The 19528-nt window shown below is 42.6% G+C and overlaps 1 protein-coding gene across 2 annotated transcripts in view; it reads right to left on the bottom strand.

Moving 5' to 3' along the window:
- Positions 1-18989, bottom strand: part of CCDC6 (coiled-coil domain containing 6) — an 84429-nt gene extending 65440 nt beyond the window's left edge. Inside the window, exon 1 of one of the 2 annotated variants that reach the window (XM_029911400.1) lies at positions 18653-18989. In XM_029911400.1, coding sequence (XP_029767260.1) covers positions 18653-18919 — 267 coding nt within the window. In that variant the 5' untranslated portion in view covers positions 18920-18989. The remainder of the gene's footprint in view (positions 1-18652) is intronic. The other variant, XM_024209706.3, reaches the window with a different exon arrangement.
- Between the last annotated feature and the right edge of the window lie 539 nt (positions 18990-19528).

Genomic DNA, 19528 nt, shown 5'->3' with positions numbered 1-19528 from the left:
TAGCTTTAAAATTTTAAACCAGCCTTAGAAAATTCTACTTGACCAAAATGAATATATTAATTTTAACAGATAATGATAAAAAATATTTTATTCATCTTTTATACCATGGTAAAGGGTAGATGAGTAGAATATGGTCCTGGGACAGTACATGTTTGACATTTTATAAGGTTAGTTTGAAATGTCTGATAAGGAATATCCACTATTCAAATAAGGGTTTAAATAATGATTTATGCTATTGCCAAAAGTAAATATACTTTCAATGCATCAGACATCAGATGGAAGATTTACTCTCACTGCTGCAGAGTTCTTAAAAACATACACCATGTGTCCTTTAAAGTAGTATCCATTTGGCTTATGGATTTCCTGGCAGTTTTATTTCCACAAGAGAGCATTAGAACTGTGTACATTATATTTGAGTACACAAAAATGTAACCTGTTGAATATAACAATACCTAGATATTTCTTACAACAGCCTTTGATGATAAAGACCTTGGATGATGATGTAAGAAATTAGTAGATACAGTTTAATATAACAAGAATTTATGAGTAACTTGTGTGATTTTATATGGGTCAATGAAGCAACTACCTTACTGGATAGTCAAAGTTTGTTTGATGTGGAAACTCAACTGGACAACAGCACATCTTTAAAAAACCACTGTTTAAAATACTGAATTAGAAGTTCTAACCATTTCTCTCTGTACTAATCCTTTGCCCATTATCAATTCAAGAGCGTAACAAAAAGCTTTTGCAACTCAGAGTAACACTGGAATTTTTCTGTGTTACTTGTGAAGTTTTAGAACAGCAGCTTTTTGGTTTACTGCTGTTTGTGCACAGAGGTAATCTTGTCAAAGCACTGTGAACAGTCAATATAATCAATATATGCTAAGCAAGCAGAGAGCATAAGCACATAAAACATTGGTTTCGTTCAGATACTACATAAGGATCTTTATTTATAGCTAGCTTATGACAGATCTAAACAAAATGTTTAAAATCCAGAGATGTTCCCCATTAGATTATCAGTTTTAAGGTCAGTCAAATGTTCTGCCTAAAGTAGTACAGCTTTCAGGGCACGAAATACAAAGGGAGAAAGAGGGGAAGGACAAAGCTACCTGCCACTGTGGCATGCAATATTAAAAAAAAAATCAGGATTGCCATACTCAGTGCAGTCACAACTATTCTTCATTTATAATTCTTTGTTTTTAATATTATAATTGTTCTAATTCAATATTTTAAATAGTAACATTAAAAAAAATCGGGTTGTTTGGATACTTGCTTGCCAACCAATAAGTGGTAACTCTACTTGAACCTTATTAGCAATGTTCTTGCCTGCCACCACCTTCACCGTCAAACTTAACTCTCCGGCACATAAACCTGAGTTATGCAACAAAATAGGATGTGAAATGTATAAAAAGTTTGTTGGCCTAAAAGCTACACTTGCTTTTACTTTAGTCTTCCTTTTCTTTTCCTTTTCACTGATAGACCACTACTATTTCTTTTCCACACAACAGACCATCCCTCTTCTTCCACCCGTTCCACCATATTACATTAGCAGCAACTTCACTCCACAGTCTGTGGTGCACTCAGGAAGAAGTTATAAATAAAAACATTGGGGGTGGGGGGAGAGACACTCTAGTCAGAAAGTTAAATAACCTCTTGGGTGGTTATATTACTGAAATAGATGTTCTGCTCACAGAATATATGCTTTTGATACTAACAGGAATGTACAGTCTTGTCCAAAATTTACCCATGTCTGCTCAAAGCCCAGCCAACAGCAAACCTTTGTTAAATGTAACTATTCTGCCTTCCACAACTGGTTTTTTTGTTCAAAGACAGGTATGTGCAAAAACAAAGCAGAGAGAAAATTTCTTAAAGACCTTCTTGAACAGTCTTTAGAAAAAATCCTAATTCGGTTTATTTAAATCATGTAGATTATTTAAAGGATTTTGGCATAATATAGAAGTGTGTTTCTGTTTTCCGTCAAGGTCAGCTTTATACTTCATTAGAGTATACAAAAGAAGTCAAGGTATCATCTTGTTATTTTACTATAAAGACTTCTCTAGGTAGAAGGTGTCACAGTTACAGGGTTAGCTGTGCCTCTGTTCTCTAAATGGGATCACTGATTGCACCCCCTCAGGTGTCAGGACTTGTGCCTTTACCACAATTATCCAGACCAGGACCTGGATTATAGTACCCTGTGTATCCACTGTTTTTACCCTGCAGGTGAGATTCCTGTGATTCTTCTCTTTGGGAGTCTGACCAGTGGGGTATATAGTGACCCCTTTCCAGGTGGAGCCAGCTAGACTTGTTTGCTACACTTCCAGAAATCACGTCTTCTGATGCTAGCCTTGATGTTGGTTCTCTCTGAAGCAGGAACAATAGTCACAAATTTGAACAAGTATTTTCTGCAGCGACTGGCAAAGCATTGCTGAAAAAGCACACATTTTTTAAAATGCTACTTTATCTCCTCTTTTGCAGTCTTCAAGTTGAAAAATGGTAAGAAATGGTGATTCGACTGGGCTGCAAAAATCTTGTCCCCATGTTTCACTATATGAGGAGGAAATCAGACTGAAAAAAGAAGTGAACCCCACAGAGCATGATATTTTTTTTAATGTTATTGGTTTTTATCTTATCTAATTCATTAAAAACCACATACAGTCCTTCTATAGAAGGCCATACCACAACACTGGATGAATGCTATTTATTCATGTAGCAGGAGTTTTAAATATCATGTTGTGTGTGCCTCATTATTAATAACTACATTAAATAAAGAATTCCAGGAAGTCTTTAACTATGCAGCAATAAGCAGGAACACTAAATATCAGGACAGTTTTATAGAATAAATAAATCTTGCAAATATTTCCAAAAGTATTGAGAAGGAGGGGATTTGGGAGGAGGATAATGTAGGATTTAAGCATGCACCCTAACATGAAGCAATCTTCTCTCTTTTATGGGCTGCTCCTCACCTTCTATGGATAGCATATATATCTTTTTACTATCGCCTTATTTCTGGTTTCTATCAGTGCCTCCCTGCTCCTCACATACTGTTTCTATATTGCTTCACCTCATCTTTGTTTCAGTCCCTCTCACTGAGTTTCGCTGGGAGCTGTTTGGAAGATCCCTTCTCCCCATATGCCCTGTCACCCATTTTACTTCCTTCTCTTACAAGGCCCCGCTTCACACTGATCACCCCTTTAGCTAAGGAGAACTTCATGTCTTCAACCAGCGAGAAGGGTCTGACTAAAGAAGAGAACACAACATGAGATGCTCCTAGACCCTACAAGCTCAGAGGGCAAAAGGCCAAACTAATATTCTCTACCTTAATCCAATGGAACTGCTTTCCTCTTTTTGGTCTCCTTTCTCTTTTCAGCCTACATTTGTTTCTCTTCCCTCTATCCTATTTGTTTAGTCTGCTATTCCCTCTCTGTAGTCCAATTTGTGCATTTTGCTCTGCCCTGTTTTCTCTCCTTTCTCCTATACCTTCAACAGGGTTTTTGGTCTTTAAGTTTAGTATTAAACCAACAAATGTTCTACCTGAAAGGAAAGGAAAAAACATGGCACCTTTCTAGCAAGAACTAGAACAGGGGTAGGCAACCTATGGCACGCGTGCCAAAGGCGGCACGCAAGCTGATTTTCAGTGGCACTCATACTGCCCAGGTCCTGGCCACCAGTCCGGGGAGCTCTGCATTTTAATTTAATTTTAAATGAAGCTTCTTAAACATTTTAAAAACCTTATTTATTTTACATACAACAATAGTTTAGTTATACATTATAGACTTATAGAAAGAGACCTTCTAAAAATGTTAAAATGTATTACTGGCACGTGAAACCTTAAATTAGAGTGAATAAATGAAGACTCAGCACACCACTTCTGAAAGGTTGCCGACCCCTGAACTAGAACATGCTTCCCTGGATAACTGCAAACGTGGTTTTTATGCTCAGCAGAGAAAGATTCAAATAGATTAAAAGGCAAACAATGTGGGAACACAAAGTTAAGGTAGCCCAGGTATAGCTTGTGCCCTTCCAGAACACTAAGTTCAGCAAAACCCAAGCTTCTGAAAACCTGGAAACACAGAGTTAAAGATGTATGGATGTTTACCTTAAGTCTGGCCCTGAGCTGGCAATAGCCACTGGGAATTATCTGCATGTATGCCAGCTGCATTCACTGTGTTAAGTGTAGTTGTACTGAATAATAGAGGAGTAAATTGGAGCAGCTTGAAAGAGCTGCAATTATAATATGAGAAGATCTGGGTCTGAGTCCCCCATTGTGCATTATCAAAGGAAAAAGGTGTACGTGTCCCATAGGGTTCCAGTCTACATCATTTCAGTACAGAATTGTGTAGGCTATGTCAGCGACAGGACACTTGCCACAGGTATTGTCAGTAGTGATGTGGGATATGAGAGCAGTCTGTGGATATAATGATGGGTAGGGAAAAAAACATAGGTTTAGGTGGTACACTATGTACAAGTGTGAAGGGGCTGTTAATTTCACAAGTGTGGTAGGCTCAGTGTTTGAGAGCAGGGCAAACACAGGGAGCCCCAGTCCATTACAGCAAACAGGGAGAATGGGAGTGTGTATGTGTTATGGACATATGAGGACATCACTCAAAAAGGGAAGATTTAAGGTTACATGGGCATCTACTTTAACTCTATTTCCTCGTTTTCAGAAGTTTGAGTATTGATTAACTCAATGTTCTGGAAGTTTGTTATCGCTGGGCAACTTTAACTCTACATTAATGAATTTCTTTTTCCCATTTCATTTCCTAAATTTTTAAACAAAGATAAATGTTTGCTGATAAGAGTTAGTAGTCAATTAGAAGGCTGTAGTTCTCACCTAGGTTTGCAGCTGATATGCTTCTGTGGCTAGGTAATAATCAAAAGAACTAGCTTTTATAAAGTTACTTCTGGGGGAATTTTGTGCTACTGCACATGCACATAATTAATGAGCCGTGCATATTTTTAATTTTTTGCACAGCAAAAAAGCTTCTGCTGAAATGTTGCTACAGTTCCGCCTTTTGCCCACCAGAGGGCTCTGTGGTGCAAGAGTAGCAGCAGCTCCCAGCAGAAAAAAACTTCTGCAGTTCCGCCTTTTTCCCAGAGGGTGCTGTGGCAACAGAACAAAGCAGCAGCACCCAGCCAGCTAGGGAAGAGAAAGAGCCTGCCTTCTTCCCAGTGCCTGTCAGGCTAGGTCAGGAGCTTTGGGGAAACACACAGTGTGGGGTGCAGGGGGAGTCAGATGAGCTCATAAGGGTTAGCGGGGGAAGACAGCCTGGGGCAGGGACTGGATGGGAGTGGAGGCACAGGGCCATGGGGGGGGTGTGGAGGTGCAGGGACACATGGTGATGGGTGTGTGTGCAGAGCTACATAGGGACAGAGGGTGGCTGGGTAGAGGCACAGACGGATGGGGGAGGGGGTACAGAGCCACAAAGGGGAGGGGGAGCAGGGCAACATGGGGATGGGGGGAATGGGTGTCTGAGTGGGGGTCACATGTGGACAGGGGATGCAAGGACACATGGGGCGCAGAAACACATGGGGACAGGGGCAGATGTGCCTGACTGAATGGGAGAGGCTAGGGGTCAGCCACGGTCTGCATGGGAAAAGCTCCCTAACAATCCCTCCCCTCCCCCCTAAAAAACCTGTTCCATACTTTTCCCACCTATACCCAACAAACCTCCAAGTTCACACCCCAGGCTCCTTCCCAGCAATTTACTTCCCTCTCCCTCAGCATCTCCATTATCCCCGACTCCCCCAAGCCTTTGCACTGCTTCTGAAGGGTGCGGGAAATACGGTTCTGTATTGTAGTTTAAATGAATTATTACTCAGAGTTCTGTATTCATATGCCTAGTAAGGAATCTACTTGTTAAAAAACATTTTCTGAATCTTTTTTGTTGTCTGTATTGTTACAGACATACTTGCTGACAGGTATTTTGAAATAAATGACCAAAAATAATTGAAACTGGTGTGATTATACTGTATTATTTTGACAAATAAAATATGCAGAATTTTAAAATATCGTGTGCAAATTTTTGGCACATAATTCCCCCAGGAATAATACAGTGTTTTTCATCAATAGACTTCAAAGGTTCTGAGGCGGCCTTGTTTTTCTGGGGTTGTCTGAGCCCCTCTCCCTGCCTGCATTCCCATTTAGGAATCTGCCACTCTACTGGGTAGCTGGCTCGGAGCATGCACCACCAACACACTGCTGAGACTGGAGTGAGGAGCTGCAAATGGGTATGCTTGACATATCAGAACTCTTCAGCACTGGGGAAGAGGGAAAGGAACGCCTACTGACATGAATGGAGCAGCTCATATGTCTCAGAGCTACTGCTTCAGCTGGCATTTATCTTCATTGGGTATTCTCTTTCAGCTGAGAATATCTCATTGAAACCGATGGGCCACTTCACACCTCTCTGAGCCTAGTGTGTTACTGTGGAGCTTCCATTCTCACTCTGATTTTTTCAGTAGCAGAGCAACAGGTCTGCTATCATTAAGGTTAAAACCAACTTTCTCTTTAAAGATCGACTGTCCTAAGTGTCTTAAAACCATATGTTTAATCAGATTCTCTTTAAATTTGGTGTGTCCAATGGGGTATGATCTGTGATCCAAATTTGGGGCCATTTGCATAGGCATCGATTTCTGCTCGCGCCAGTGCGTACTCGACCCTCCCCCCCCCCACCTCCGGCCCCACCCCAACTCCACCCCTGCCCCACCCCCATTCCAACCCCTTCCCCAAAGTCTCCGCCCCCTCCCTGCCCCTATTCCAACTCCTTCCCCAAATCCCCGCTCTGGCCCCGCCTCCTCCCCTGAGCATATCACATTCCCGCTCCTCCCACTTCCTTCCCGGAGCTTGCTATGTTGCCAAACAGCTGTTTGGCGGCAGCAAGCGCTGGGAGGTAGGCAGAGGATCGGGGACGTGGCACACTAAGGGGAGGAGGCGGAGGTGAGGGGGGCGCAGGGGACAGCTTGGCTGCCGGTGGGTGCACTAATTTTTCCCCATGGGTGCTCCAGCTCCGAAGCACCCACAGAGTCAGCGCCTATGGCCATTTGACCAGACCTTCAGAGATACAGCCCCCAGGAAAAAAAAAAAAAAGCCTTTCACTAAGTTCACAGATACTAGCAACTCTGTTTGAGACCTACCCTGAGCAGCAGTCTGACTATAAATATTTGGGAAAAATCTGCCTTTGTCAAGGTGGGGTTTTTGAGGAGTGAGAGTACAACAGAATATTAAGAAGGCACTAAAACTGTTTTGAAAAGAAAATAATTTACTTATGAATGCTCACAAAGGGGAGCATGATTAGGGATGCAAGATAGGTGGTAATAGGGGAAGAAGGGTTTGGGTATGTAGTGAGGGATGAGGTATTATGGGGAGTGGGATAAATGGGAATGATTGGAGGGGCTCATGTGAGAGTGAGGGGTGAGATTAGGGGAAGTGGGAGGGATAGCAGAGGGATTTGGGGGATTAGTGGTAAGGGGGGTCTGTCATCCCTGAATTTTCCTCTTGTGTGTGTTCTGGGATCTGTGGGAGTCCTGCCCCTCTGAAGGGGCCTGAGCCTCTCTTCTTGCCTGCCATGTGTTTTGGGACTTGGGGGACCCTGCTGCTCTTGGGGTGTCTGAGCCATCTAAAATCCAGAAAATAAATAGTAAAGATATACATATCCCAAGTGTAGGATTGATGAGGAGACACAGGCGCCTGCATCCTCTGGGCCCCAGGCCCTGCCCCCACCCAACCTCTTCCCCCAAGCTCCCACACCCGCCCTTCCCATCCCCACTCTGTCCTGCCTCTTCCTGCCCCCACTTCACCCCTTCCTCCAAGGCCCCACCCCCGCACCGCCTCTTCCCACCAAGTTCCGCTCCATCCCCACTCCTGCCCCTCCCTCCCAGCACCTCCTGCACGCTACGTAACAGCTGATCCGGCAGCGGGTGAGAGGCGCTGGGAGGAAGGGGGGAGCTGAATGCCAGTGGGTGCTAAGCACCCATTAATTTTTTTCTGTGGGTGCTCCAGCCCAGAGCACCCACTGAGTCAGCACCTATGGGAGGAGGCTGACCAGAGTATGTGGGGGAGAGGCTCAGACTGGAAAGGGGGAGGACTGGGTAGACCTGGGGCATCGCTAGAGAAGCCTGTCTGAAGCAGGGGCAGGATTCCCTGCTAGGAGTGGGTATTTCCCCCCCCCAAAATAAAAATCCCCCTTTGACAGAGGTAGATTAGAGCAATTTGCCTGCTTCCACCCATGCCTAATTTCTGCCATGGGTTGGATCTAAACTCACAATGCTTGGGGTGGTACTCAGAATCACACTCTTGGAGTCACTCAGGGCCTCTAATATAGAGAGAGTTTTCCAGATACTTAGCCCTTGTCTGCCCTAAGAAATTAGGTCAGTATAACTATATTGATCAGGGGTGTGAAAAAAAACAATCTAACCCCTGGTGTAGACAACACTATTCTCCCACCAACCTAGCTACCACCTATAAAGGAAGTGGACTACCTAAGCCATAGTGCCTTCACTGAAGTACCACTGTGCCGCCACAGCATTTTAAGTATAAACACGCACGGCATGCATGCAAGATGACAACAGAGCAGCAGCAACTGCATTGGGGCAGTCAGCTTCTCACAACCCAGACATGGAGGTAACTGGGCTAACTTAAACATAGGGTGTGTCTACACTTAAACCGCTGCAGCAGAGCAGCTCCACTGTAGCACTTCAATGTAAACACTACTTACATCAATGGGAGGGCTTCTCCCATTGGCGTACGCAAACCACCTCCCCAAGAGGCAGTAGCTAGATCGATGGAAGGATTCTGTCAACCTAGCACCATCTACACCAGCAGTTAGGCTGGCATAGCTACATCTCACAGGGATGTGGATTTTTCACGCCCCTGAGAGACATAGTTCTGCCAATGTAAGTTCACAGTGTAGACATGCCCATACAAAAGCTACAAGGAAAGATTAAAGTTTATGTATAGAGAAATGTGCATGCAGACCTCGCCTGATTTATTTCACCCTTTGCTCTGCATGTTGTGTACCTACGAGTGAATGAATGAATCATGTTTATTTTGAAGACGTTGGTTTTGAGTCACTTTAACAACCCAGCTCCTCAGACTGATGAGGCATACAGGTGCCAAACCGAGATAGGCCTGTTGCATTCACATGGTTGGGAAACCGGGCGAGCTGCAGCCCAGAGATCCAGTCAGAACGGCAGGGCTGTGTGGTTCACCCAGAGTGGCAGACATGAAACCAGGTCAACTATGCGGTATGCTTGAGAGAGACTAAAACAGTTCTAAGGCTCAATTTGCCTTGTAACCTGGACACCAAATACTAGAAACTACAGAAGAACAGAGTAATAGAAAAAATTAATCTAACTCAATCCCAATATTTTTGAATGATACGAAACTCCAAAACATCTGCATTAGAGTCCCAGTGCATACAACATATTTTCCCTAACCCAAACAAAAGAAATCCCCCTCAATTCAATGCAAAAGAGCTACTTGGATATAGCAATGCAAAGTACCATACTGATAATCCCACCAAGATTGAAGATGTACAGGTTTAAATGCTTTTTGATTTGTAATCATTTGAATTAAATTCTATATACAACAGAAATTTTTCAAAATTATATCTGATGAAGTTATTTTCACTATAAGTCAAGATGCTAGGGAGGAAATAATGGCAAAATATTTTCTTCCAGTCTATTTCTTATAAATATCTAGTATACAAACTGTCAATATTCTAACAGAAACACTGTTACAGTTCTTGAAGCCACCAGGCTTTTCTATTTTATTTCTATAATATAGTCAAACAGTAAAGTGTTATCACAACATCTTGAAAGTGTCTTCCTCTGGAAACTTAATGCACTAAAGGCTAGTCAGCACTACTGAATGTAAACAGACAATGCATGCACCCTTTTCTGCCATCTGTGAAAGTTGGCCAACCATGCAGGTAACTATTACTCTTATCACAACAACCTAAAGGCCAAAAAGTTGACAGAGTTTACTATTAAGTTTCCTTTTTTCCTTTGGATACTTCTACCTAGGATTCAAGTTCTGTAGACACTTCTTAAACAGAGGCAATTTTTTAAAAAGAACAAATTAAACCTCTCTTGCATATTTATCCACTTTTTCTGAAAGATTTGACAGACTAGCCAGTTCTATCATGCCTGATAATTTACTGCTCCTTAATGATACAGTTTGATCCCTGACTCTCAAAAGTGGGTATTGATAAAATGGGCATTTTCATAAAATGAACAGATTTTGCTGATTACTTGTGCTAAAGTTTTGCTTTAGCTTTTGCATTATTTTAGTAATTTCACACCTCAAGTTTCCCCAATATATTTTTCACCAATTCACCCCACTCTGCAAATATATTCAAGACTTTGTCATGTCTCTAGACATACTACCATTTGAGCCACAATGCAGACAGATTAAAAAAAAAGTTCCAAAAAAAGACTGCCTACTGAGCCCTAATGATTGGAACTGTGAACAGTCTATCCTACAGCCAGCAGGAGCCAAACAGAACAAAATAGTGGTCCAACCCATTTTCACACAAACCATATTAAAATATTTGGGCTTACAGGTACATCTCAGATTTCTTTAATTTTGTATGTGTAACATTCATTTTGAAATGAAAATTCAATGAACAGCTTAAGCCTGGCACATAGGGCTTCAAATACTATCCATTTAAAAAAAAAAAAAAAAAAAAAAAAAAATAGCCAGTCTCTAAATTGTTTCCCACTTTAGGCTTCATTCTCCACTTGTCCACCTCCAGACACTGACGACTGGCTTCCTTCCTTTGTACCTCCCCCACCACCACTTTACCCACCACTCCTTAAACACCCCCTTTGGATTCTTCCTACCTAGTTCTTCCTTCCCTCCCAAATCTTCATGCATTTAAGGTGTATGCAAAGGTTTTTTTGTTTGTTTGTTTTTGTTTTTAAACCCTAATGTTTAAGAGACTCTAGAAGAGAAAAAAAAAGTATATTAACTGCATATTTTGCGCTGTATTTATAGTAAACTGAAATATTCATTAACTTTGCTAACTTTAACTGTTAGGGCTGAAAGTTTATTTGCCAGGTAACTGTCTCTGACTATATATAAAGTTTCAGCAAGAACAGTTTGAGCATGAGGTTGGAGGAAAATAAGTTGTTTTGCTGATGCCAACTGTTCTGTTGAGAAACTGCAGTATCTCTGTAGTGCCTTTTGCTTTACCCATGAAAATCCATCCAAATTTTCCTAACTTATGAGCCACTGAAAATTTGAACACACTCAGCAGAGGTTTGTTATAGAGGCTGGCAGCAAATTTCTCCAAACTTTGTGTCTACTGAGCACCTTCCATCCCAGTGCTGAGCAGGGAGTTTTCCTTCAACTGCTCCTCCCAGCTGCTGGGAGCAACAGTAGCACTGGGCCCTAGAACTGAGAACAAGGAAACTCGATCGCCTCCATTCTCCATGCTCCCCCTATTGGCATCCGGACAACATAGAGGAAGCAGCCAAACTCAAATACAGAGGTATGAAGAGCAGAGAAACGACAGGGTAGGAAAGTAAAGAAACAGAGGGAAAGAAGAGTCTAACCAGTAAAACACATGCCATTCCAGAACCTGAAATAGAATCCAGGATTCCTGAGTCCTAACACTCCTCTGTCAGCAAATACCTGTAAAACCCACTGGCAAAGAATGTGTCTCATCCCCTTCAAATGACAGGCTCACAGAGTATAACTGCCTACTACTAGTTACTCCATTAGCTCATGCAGCAGAGGTCTGTGCTGTGGATCTGACTGTTCCAAATCCATTACTGAAATGTTTGGGCTTTTTCATTTTACCTTTTTTTAACAAGCTAGGAAGTGACATTTATACAAGCTATGTCAAAATAATGTTAAGGTTGCAATCTCAAGCACTCAAAAGTTAAGAAATGCCAGAATTAAAGTTGCCTATAAGGTATCTTATCTAACAAATTTAATAAAATTATTATAGTAAAAAAAAAGTGAAAAATATGGTACTAATGCTGCAAACACTTAAGCAGGTACATAACTTTACTCACATGAATAGTCCCATTGAAGTCAATGGGACTACCAGTCATACTTAAAGTTAAACAAGTGCACAAATAGTTGCAGAATCAGGAACTAAAATTATTTTTAATCATCATCATTGTGACATGCAGTCTGTGTCACTATAAAACAAAATTATTGCAGTGTTAATGAAAAGTTTAGGCTTCCAATACATTAACAAAGTTACTGTAAACATTTTATACCCAGCACAAAATTTTCAAAAACAGAAATCCATATTAGGCACTTAAGAGTAGGAATTTCAAAAGCACTTAATGCATCCGATGAAGTAGGCTGTAGCCCACGAAAGCTTATGCTCAAATTTGTTAGTTTCTAAGGTGCCACAAGTACTCCTGTTCTTTTTAAAAGCACTTAACTGACTTAGGAGCACAAGTCCCATTAACTTTACAAGCCAAACCCTGACTGGAAATGCTTTCACGTGGCTACTTGCCCCCACTTTCTTGCCTTATATAAGTTTAAGCTATAGAAGGTGATGTTGACTGCAAATATAGCACAATTATTTGCTTATCACTTTTTTAGTTGGCGTTGGTCTCACAGTAAGGAAGTTACTGAGGCCCTTGGCATGTCTTTTTAAGTTTGAAACTTCTTAGTAGAAAAAAGTTATGTAAAATTGTACCATTAGAAAACTAAAAAAAAGTTACAATACAATCATTTTAAAAATGTAACACTATAAAATGTAAAAACACAATCTGATTTAATTTTTAAAAAGTTTAAATAAAAAAATTCATGATCTAAATAAAAAAAAATCCAATTTTTAAAGGACTTATTTTTATCTACCCTGGTACCAGGCACCCAACGTACTGAATGAGGCAAGGATCTTGTAGAAAAAAATGGTATATATTGATGTAGTAAAAGACTATCATAATGCATATGCACAAGGGAGCGAAATTAAGGTTAAGCAACTTACTTCTGGAATTTCTTAGTGACTGATTTTGTAACACTGTAACCATAACATTCTCCTAATGTAATGTTTTTGTATGTAATCTGATAATACTTCACATCTGTACGGTGCTTTGTTTTTAAAGCACAGCACAAACTTCAATCATCCCAACAACAGCCTTCAATGTGGTTACACAAGAGTGAGGGCATAATTTCAAGATGAGGCAGTTGCACAAGTATAAGTTATTCTCTATTTGGCGTGCAAACTGGTGACAATAAGGAAGAAAATATTTAGTGCCCAAACTTAATTTGAAGGCCTGACAGTCAAAGAAATCTTTGTATTTATATATTTTACCAAATTTGATATGGAATCAGTAAACACGCAAACATGAAATCTTGATGCCTTTTCCCCCCAGACTGACTATTCCATGTAGAAACACACTTTAATACAGGCTTTTTGCACAAAATATCCATTTTCAAATTAACCCCTCTGCCACCAAGAAGTTCACACACACACACACACACACACACAAAAAGGAGCGAGCGAGCGCGCCTTTGCTACGCTGCAGCAAGCTTTTAAACAATTTCAAAAGCTGTTCGCATTCATGCTGAATTCAGTGATAATGGGGCACACATACAAAGACTAACAAAAGCCAGCATTATTGGGGGAGGGGGGGATAAAGGTTTGCCAAAAAGAAAACAAAAGGAGAACGTTGTCAACATTTAAAGGTGAAACAGCACAGAGAACTAAGTAACTGCAATACAATTTTAACGTGTCTGCAGTGCTAACACAGTGGAGTACAAATCAGTGTGTGTTGCAAGGGTCCTTGATAAGAAACAACATGATGGGAAGATTCACATTCATCTACATACTTTTGTGTTCATTTAAAACAATTTCATCTTGGTACTTTATCTGTACACAAATGGGCATTCTCCTCCTCAGCTCATCTTTGCCCTGTGATGAAATCAAAGCTGATTTATAACATCACAGTCATTTCTATAATAGGAAATAAACATGTTACATACATTTACAACTTCTCTACAAGACCAACAAAGAACTTGGGTTGAGTTGTGAGGGTGTAAATACAAAAAGCTATATAGGATTAGTAAAAGGTAGAGTAAATGACAAGCAAAGTAGAACAACTGTTTTCCCCCACACACCTCCCCAACTAAACATTTATTTACACTTACCTTCTATCAGCTCTCACTTAAACCTTTTCAAAGCCAGAGAAAAGTGGTCTCCAACCATTTTTATATTGGAGTAATTGGACAATATTTGGAATGCAAATGTGTTTATATTAATGATGGTTTAAAGTTTTAAAGTCCTGACAAGTTATAAATAGAGCCCTACCAAATTCAAGGTCCATTTTGGTCAATTTCATGGTCACAGGATTTTAAAAATAGTAAATTTAATTATTTCTGATATTTAAATCTGAAATTTCACAGTGTTGTAACTGAAGGGGTCCTAGCTCAAAAGGGGGTTGTGGAAGGGTTGTAAGGTTATTGTGGGGGGCGGGGGGGTCACAGTATTGCTACCATTACTTCTGTGCTGCCTTCAGACCTGGGAGCCTTGGCCAGCAGTCACCACCCTCTGGCCGCCTAGCTCTGAAGGCAGCAGCGCAGAAGTAAGGGTGGCATAGTAGGGTATTGCTACCCTTACTTCTGCACTGCTGCTGGTGGGATGCTGCCTTCAGAGCAGGGTGCCTTGCCAGCAGCCACTGATCTCCAGCCACCCAGCTCTGAAGGCAGTTCAGAAGTAAGGGTGGCAATACCGTGACCCCACCCCTACAATAACCAAGCAACACCACCTCCTACAGCCCCCTTTTGGGTCAGGACGCCAGTGTGAGAAATGCTGGTCTCCCCTGTGAAATCTGTATAGTATAGGGTAAAAGACTTGATTTCATAGGGGAAACCAGATTTCAAGGTCCGTGACACATTTTTCATGGCTATGAATTTGGTAGGGCCCTAGTTATAAAGTTATGTTTTCTGTTGATCCAAGACACTGATACAATATTTTATTTAAAAAAATACATATTAACTGACATCTTGCATGTCACCTTTAATACTGATAGGCTGAAAATGTCAAAAGAGCAAGAAGTTGACTTTAGAAAGGGTAAATGGCCTATAATTCTATTTCTGTTGCACTGCCGTAAGTTACAAATATATACTTCTATATGACAGAGAAATTGTGAACAGTCTCCAGGGCCATCACTCTCTCCTTGCTGATTTTATTTTCCTAATCATCTCTCTTTTCTATACTTCAGCAACTATTTCAAACAAATGACTGCACTCTAGTTCTCCCCTTTGTGCTCATCAATATGTCACCTCATTCTATTTTCAGAATTCTAAACTGCCGTGCATTACTGACTGAACCACTTATAAGAGCTAACTGTACAGAGATCCTTCTGAAGATGTTAGATTTTCTGGTGTGCCCACAGGTTGCCATAGATATGTTGTACTTCTTTTCTCTGTTCTTCTGAGATATTTTAAAATAAATTGCACTACTGGATTTTAGATTTGAACAAAAATAGCACCTGTTTATACATTAACATCTGATTAATAGTGAATGCATTCAGTCCCCAAAGAAAACCCCAGACTATAAGTTTTGGAAATGAGTTCAAAAATCTAATGGTTCTCTTTAGAAATTACACACAAACAAGTATATTTTTGAAACCATGCTGAGTATATCATCTCACTGTAAATGGCAAAAAGAAAGTCTCTGATAAGATCCCTCACCCTTCATTTCTGGGCCAGAAGATAAACTACGCTATTTAATTTAATAAAAACATGGCATATGCCTCTTGTAAAGTAATAACAGAACTGTGCATTTCCCTGATTAGTCAAGGATGACAAATATAGCACCAAAATACTACTGTATTATATTTCATGCACTTTTCCTGCAGACATCCTGCTGGACATTCAAATGGCTATTAGGAGAGAGATTTCTCTTGATGAGTTCCAGATTCCTTTTCTTAGCCACCAGACATAACAGTCTATATACTCATATCACCAATAGTAAGAAGTAAAGTGGGTAGCCAAGTTATTGCTAATATATTTGTAATAAAACTAAGAATTTGCTAGGCCAGAGACAGATAAAAGATCAGAAAGGACAGTTACGAGCATTTGCACTCTAAGAGACTCATCCTGCATATCAATGTGTCTATTCACTTAAGTAAAGGTGTGCAGAGCCGAGACCAAATTTCAATGCATACAAGTACGTAGGGTTATTTATAATGCCACAGAACGTTGCTCATGATTATAAAACAATATGCTTGCATATTAGTTTTGATAATGAAATTCTAACTACCATCACAACCACTATTCACCTAAAAGCACCTGAACTCTAAAACAATGGAAAACTAGAACAGCTGCATGTTAATCATATTTACATATTTATTTTACTCGGGATTACCTAATCCCATAATTCATGATGCAGATAGAGTTCTAATTATCCTCCTAAGTGTTCATAAATCAATGGCCCTTCCTCACATAGGCTAAGGCAATGTGTTTCTCACAGTTTTAAAATGACAAAGTTTACAATAACTGTGTCCTTTTATCTAGGGCAGAGGTCAGCAGATTTCAGAAGTGGTGTGCCGAGTCTTCATTTATTCACTCCAATTTAAGGTTTTGCGTGCCAGTAATACATTTTAACATGTTTAGAAGGTCTCTTTCAATAAGTCTAGAATATATAATAAACTATTGTTGTATGTAAAGTAAATAAGGTTTTTAAAATGTTTAAGAAGCTTCATTTAAAATTAAATTAAAATGCAGAGCCCCCCCGGGCTGGTGGCCAGGACCTGGGCAGTATGAGTGCCACTGAAAATCAGCTCACGTGCCGCCTTCGGCACGTGTGCCATAGGTTGCCTACCCCTGATAGGGGCATTTAAGTTTTACACTTTTTAATACTGTGTTTCTACATCTGCAACAATGATGCTAAACAGTCTTATTTTAAAGACTATTTTTACAAATCAACTTTTCAGTACTAATTTTAAATGAGTTTCCATCCAATCTATTCATGTAAAATGGGGCGTGTGCTAAATATACGACTAAAATACTGTTATGGTAACCTGCATATTTTCTTACCGTTTGTCTTCTCAGATGAGGAGTGTGAATTGAACACGTACTGAGTGTATCCATAACTTATGTATCCTTAAATGAACTGTTCTCCATCCCATTCAACACCATTCTTTACTATGAGTGACTTTATGGAATGTCTATATTTTCTCTACACAAATCCCAATACCCTTACTTCCCTTAAAATATTCATCTATTTTAATAAACTTGCATATTAATTATCAATTACCAAATAAAGCCATATAGATTAGAACCCATCTATTAGCACAGAAGTAACCAATTGTACTTCATTAGCCCTGGTGAGGAAATCAGCATGTTTTCTCATCGAGTTGCAAATTTTAGGCCCCCTCCAGAGGACTCTTACACTGGCAGATCCAATGGCAGGATCAGGGCTGTAACCAAGTGCAGTATTTACAATACTTCAGAAGCACTGTAAAACAAAAGGCAGAAAGTATAGAATCTTAAAGGAGTCTGATTATAGCTCATTCTCTACTCTAGTTTTCATACAATAAGGAATATTAAAAAAGGAAAATATTTTAAATAAACTAATTCATATGGCACCTGTTTTGAAAGACTTAGCCTGAGTTAAATTTTTTTGCAAGCATTTGAGAAAGAGAGAAAGAAGAAAAATGTTCCATTTATGCAAGAATACATTAAGACTTAGACAGCTCTGAATGTGTTATGATTAGATCCATTTTACTTGAAGGGTTTGGCAGGAGGAAACTTGTTTGAGCTGCAACAGCATCAAACCCTGCTATTAAAACCCAGTATTTTAAACCCAGTTCTATGCCAACAGACTCAGGTATTGTGGTAGTTCCCTGAAGCCCTTATCAGCATACAGGATGTTAAAACTTTACTAAACTATTTCCAATTAAGCCAGAGATCTAGGGACCCAACCCAAACTGCAGCACCTCCAACCCTTTCAGCCCAGCTGCCAGACAAGGTGCTCTAAATGTTTACGCCTAGGTGAGCCCCTTCCCCCCCTTAGCCACCTTTCTACAAGGAGGTAGTAAGCAGCAGGAAAACAGCAGCGAAAGCCTGTCAGGGAAGCGCCTGACCTCCTCCATCTGTTGTCATCACAGAGTGGGGTGCAGACACGGTGCCCCCCACCGCCAGGCTCCTGGGCAGAACCCTTCCTAGTGCAAAGCGCTGGGAGTTTCCGAGGTCACTGGGTTCTCCCCCAGACACTTCCCACGGCAGAGCATGTGTCGCTTTCCCGTCACCAGCTTATAAATTGCTCCAGCACCTTCTTTCTGGTAATTACACCCCCACCACCACGGCGGAGAGCGCCTCAGGACCCCGCGCCATTGGCATGGCGGGCAAGGCCACCCACCGAACGAGGGGATGCCCAGGGGTCTCCTCCCGCACCCCAAGCCAAACCACCGGGGGAGCCCAGCAACCCCACCGCAAGTCGCCCAAGAACCGGGGACCTTCCCCTCTCCCCAGCGGGCAGGTCCCCCCTTCAAAGCGAGGCGGGAAACCCGCCCAGCCCAGCGCCGCCTCTCAGCCAGGCACCTCCAGCGGCGCCTGGTAGCCGGGCACCTCCCTCCCGGGCTGGCGGGGGCAGGCACGGCCCTACCCAACCCACCGCGCCGCAGCCCCCTCTCCGAGCCGGGCTGCCCGGCAGCCCCGCCCCGCTGCCCTGGCACTCACGATGGTGACGCTGGCCTTGCGCAGGTCGCGGTTCTCCTCCTGCAGCGCTTTGCACTTCAGCTTGTAGGTCTCCAGCTCGATCTTCAGCACCTTGTTCTCCTGCTGCAGCGAGGCCAGCCGGTTCGTCAGCTCCTCCAGCCGGAACGGCGAGATCACGATGCCGCCCGCCTTGCCGCCCCCCGCGCCGGGGCCCGCCGCACAGCCCGCCGGCGTCACGCCGCTGCCCCCCGCGCCGTCTGTGTCGCTCTCGCTGGCGCTGTCCGCCATCGCCGCGGCCGCCGCCTCCCACTCAGGCGCTGCCTGCCTGCGAAGGGAAGAGGGGAGGGGGCGGGGTCGGCCGAGACGCACCGCCTGGGCTGGGCAGCAGGGCGCAGGCTCCGAGCCGCGCTCGCCGGCAAAGCGGGGAGCTGCCCGCTGCACTGCCAGCCCACAGCGACACCGCCCGCGGCCCGGCGCTACTGCAGCCGCCCCCGAGAGCGGCGCTGCGCGGCCAGGGCAGCGGGGCGCGCCCCGCCCCCGCCGGGGCGCACTTCTCCCTCCTCTGTACATGCGGTCAGTTCCCGCAACCAGAACTCCTCCGCAGCCTCTCGCCCCAAACCACCGCCCAGAAATCCCCGCAGCCTGCCCCCGACTCCTGCAACCCTCCTCCAACCTCACCCTAGCCCTCCCTCCCCTCTCCTCCAGTCACCCCCCAGTGTCCCACGGTGGCGGCTCGCTCAGGGACCCACACGTCATTAGCGGAAAGGGGGCTACTAACAAAGAATCCTGCTGGGTACCCCAGGGCACACGTGGCTAGGACAGTGACTCCCTGTTCTCGCCAACAAAACTCAGCCAGTCACATACCCCTCCAGGGGGAGCAGCCGTGGCCGCGCTGCA

This window comes from Terrapene carolina, unplaced genomic scaffold (assembly GCF_002925995.2).
Source record: "Terrapene carolina triunguis isolate 2854851 unplaced genomic scaffold, T_m_triunguis-2.0 Scaffold95, whole genome shotgun sequence".
NCBI classification, from domain to species: Eukaryota; Metazoa; Chordata; order Testudines; family Emydidae; genus Terrapene; species Terrapene triunguis.
This window is presented reverse-complemented; position numbering and strand designations above follow the sequence as displayed.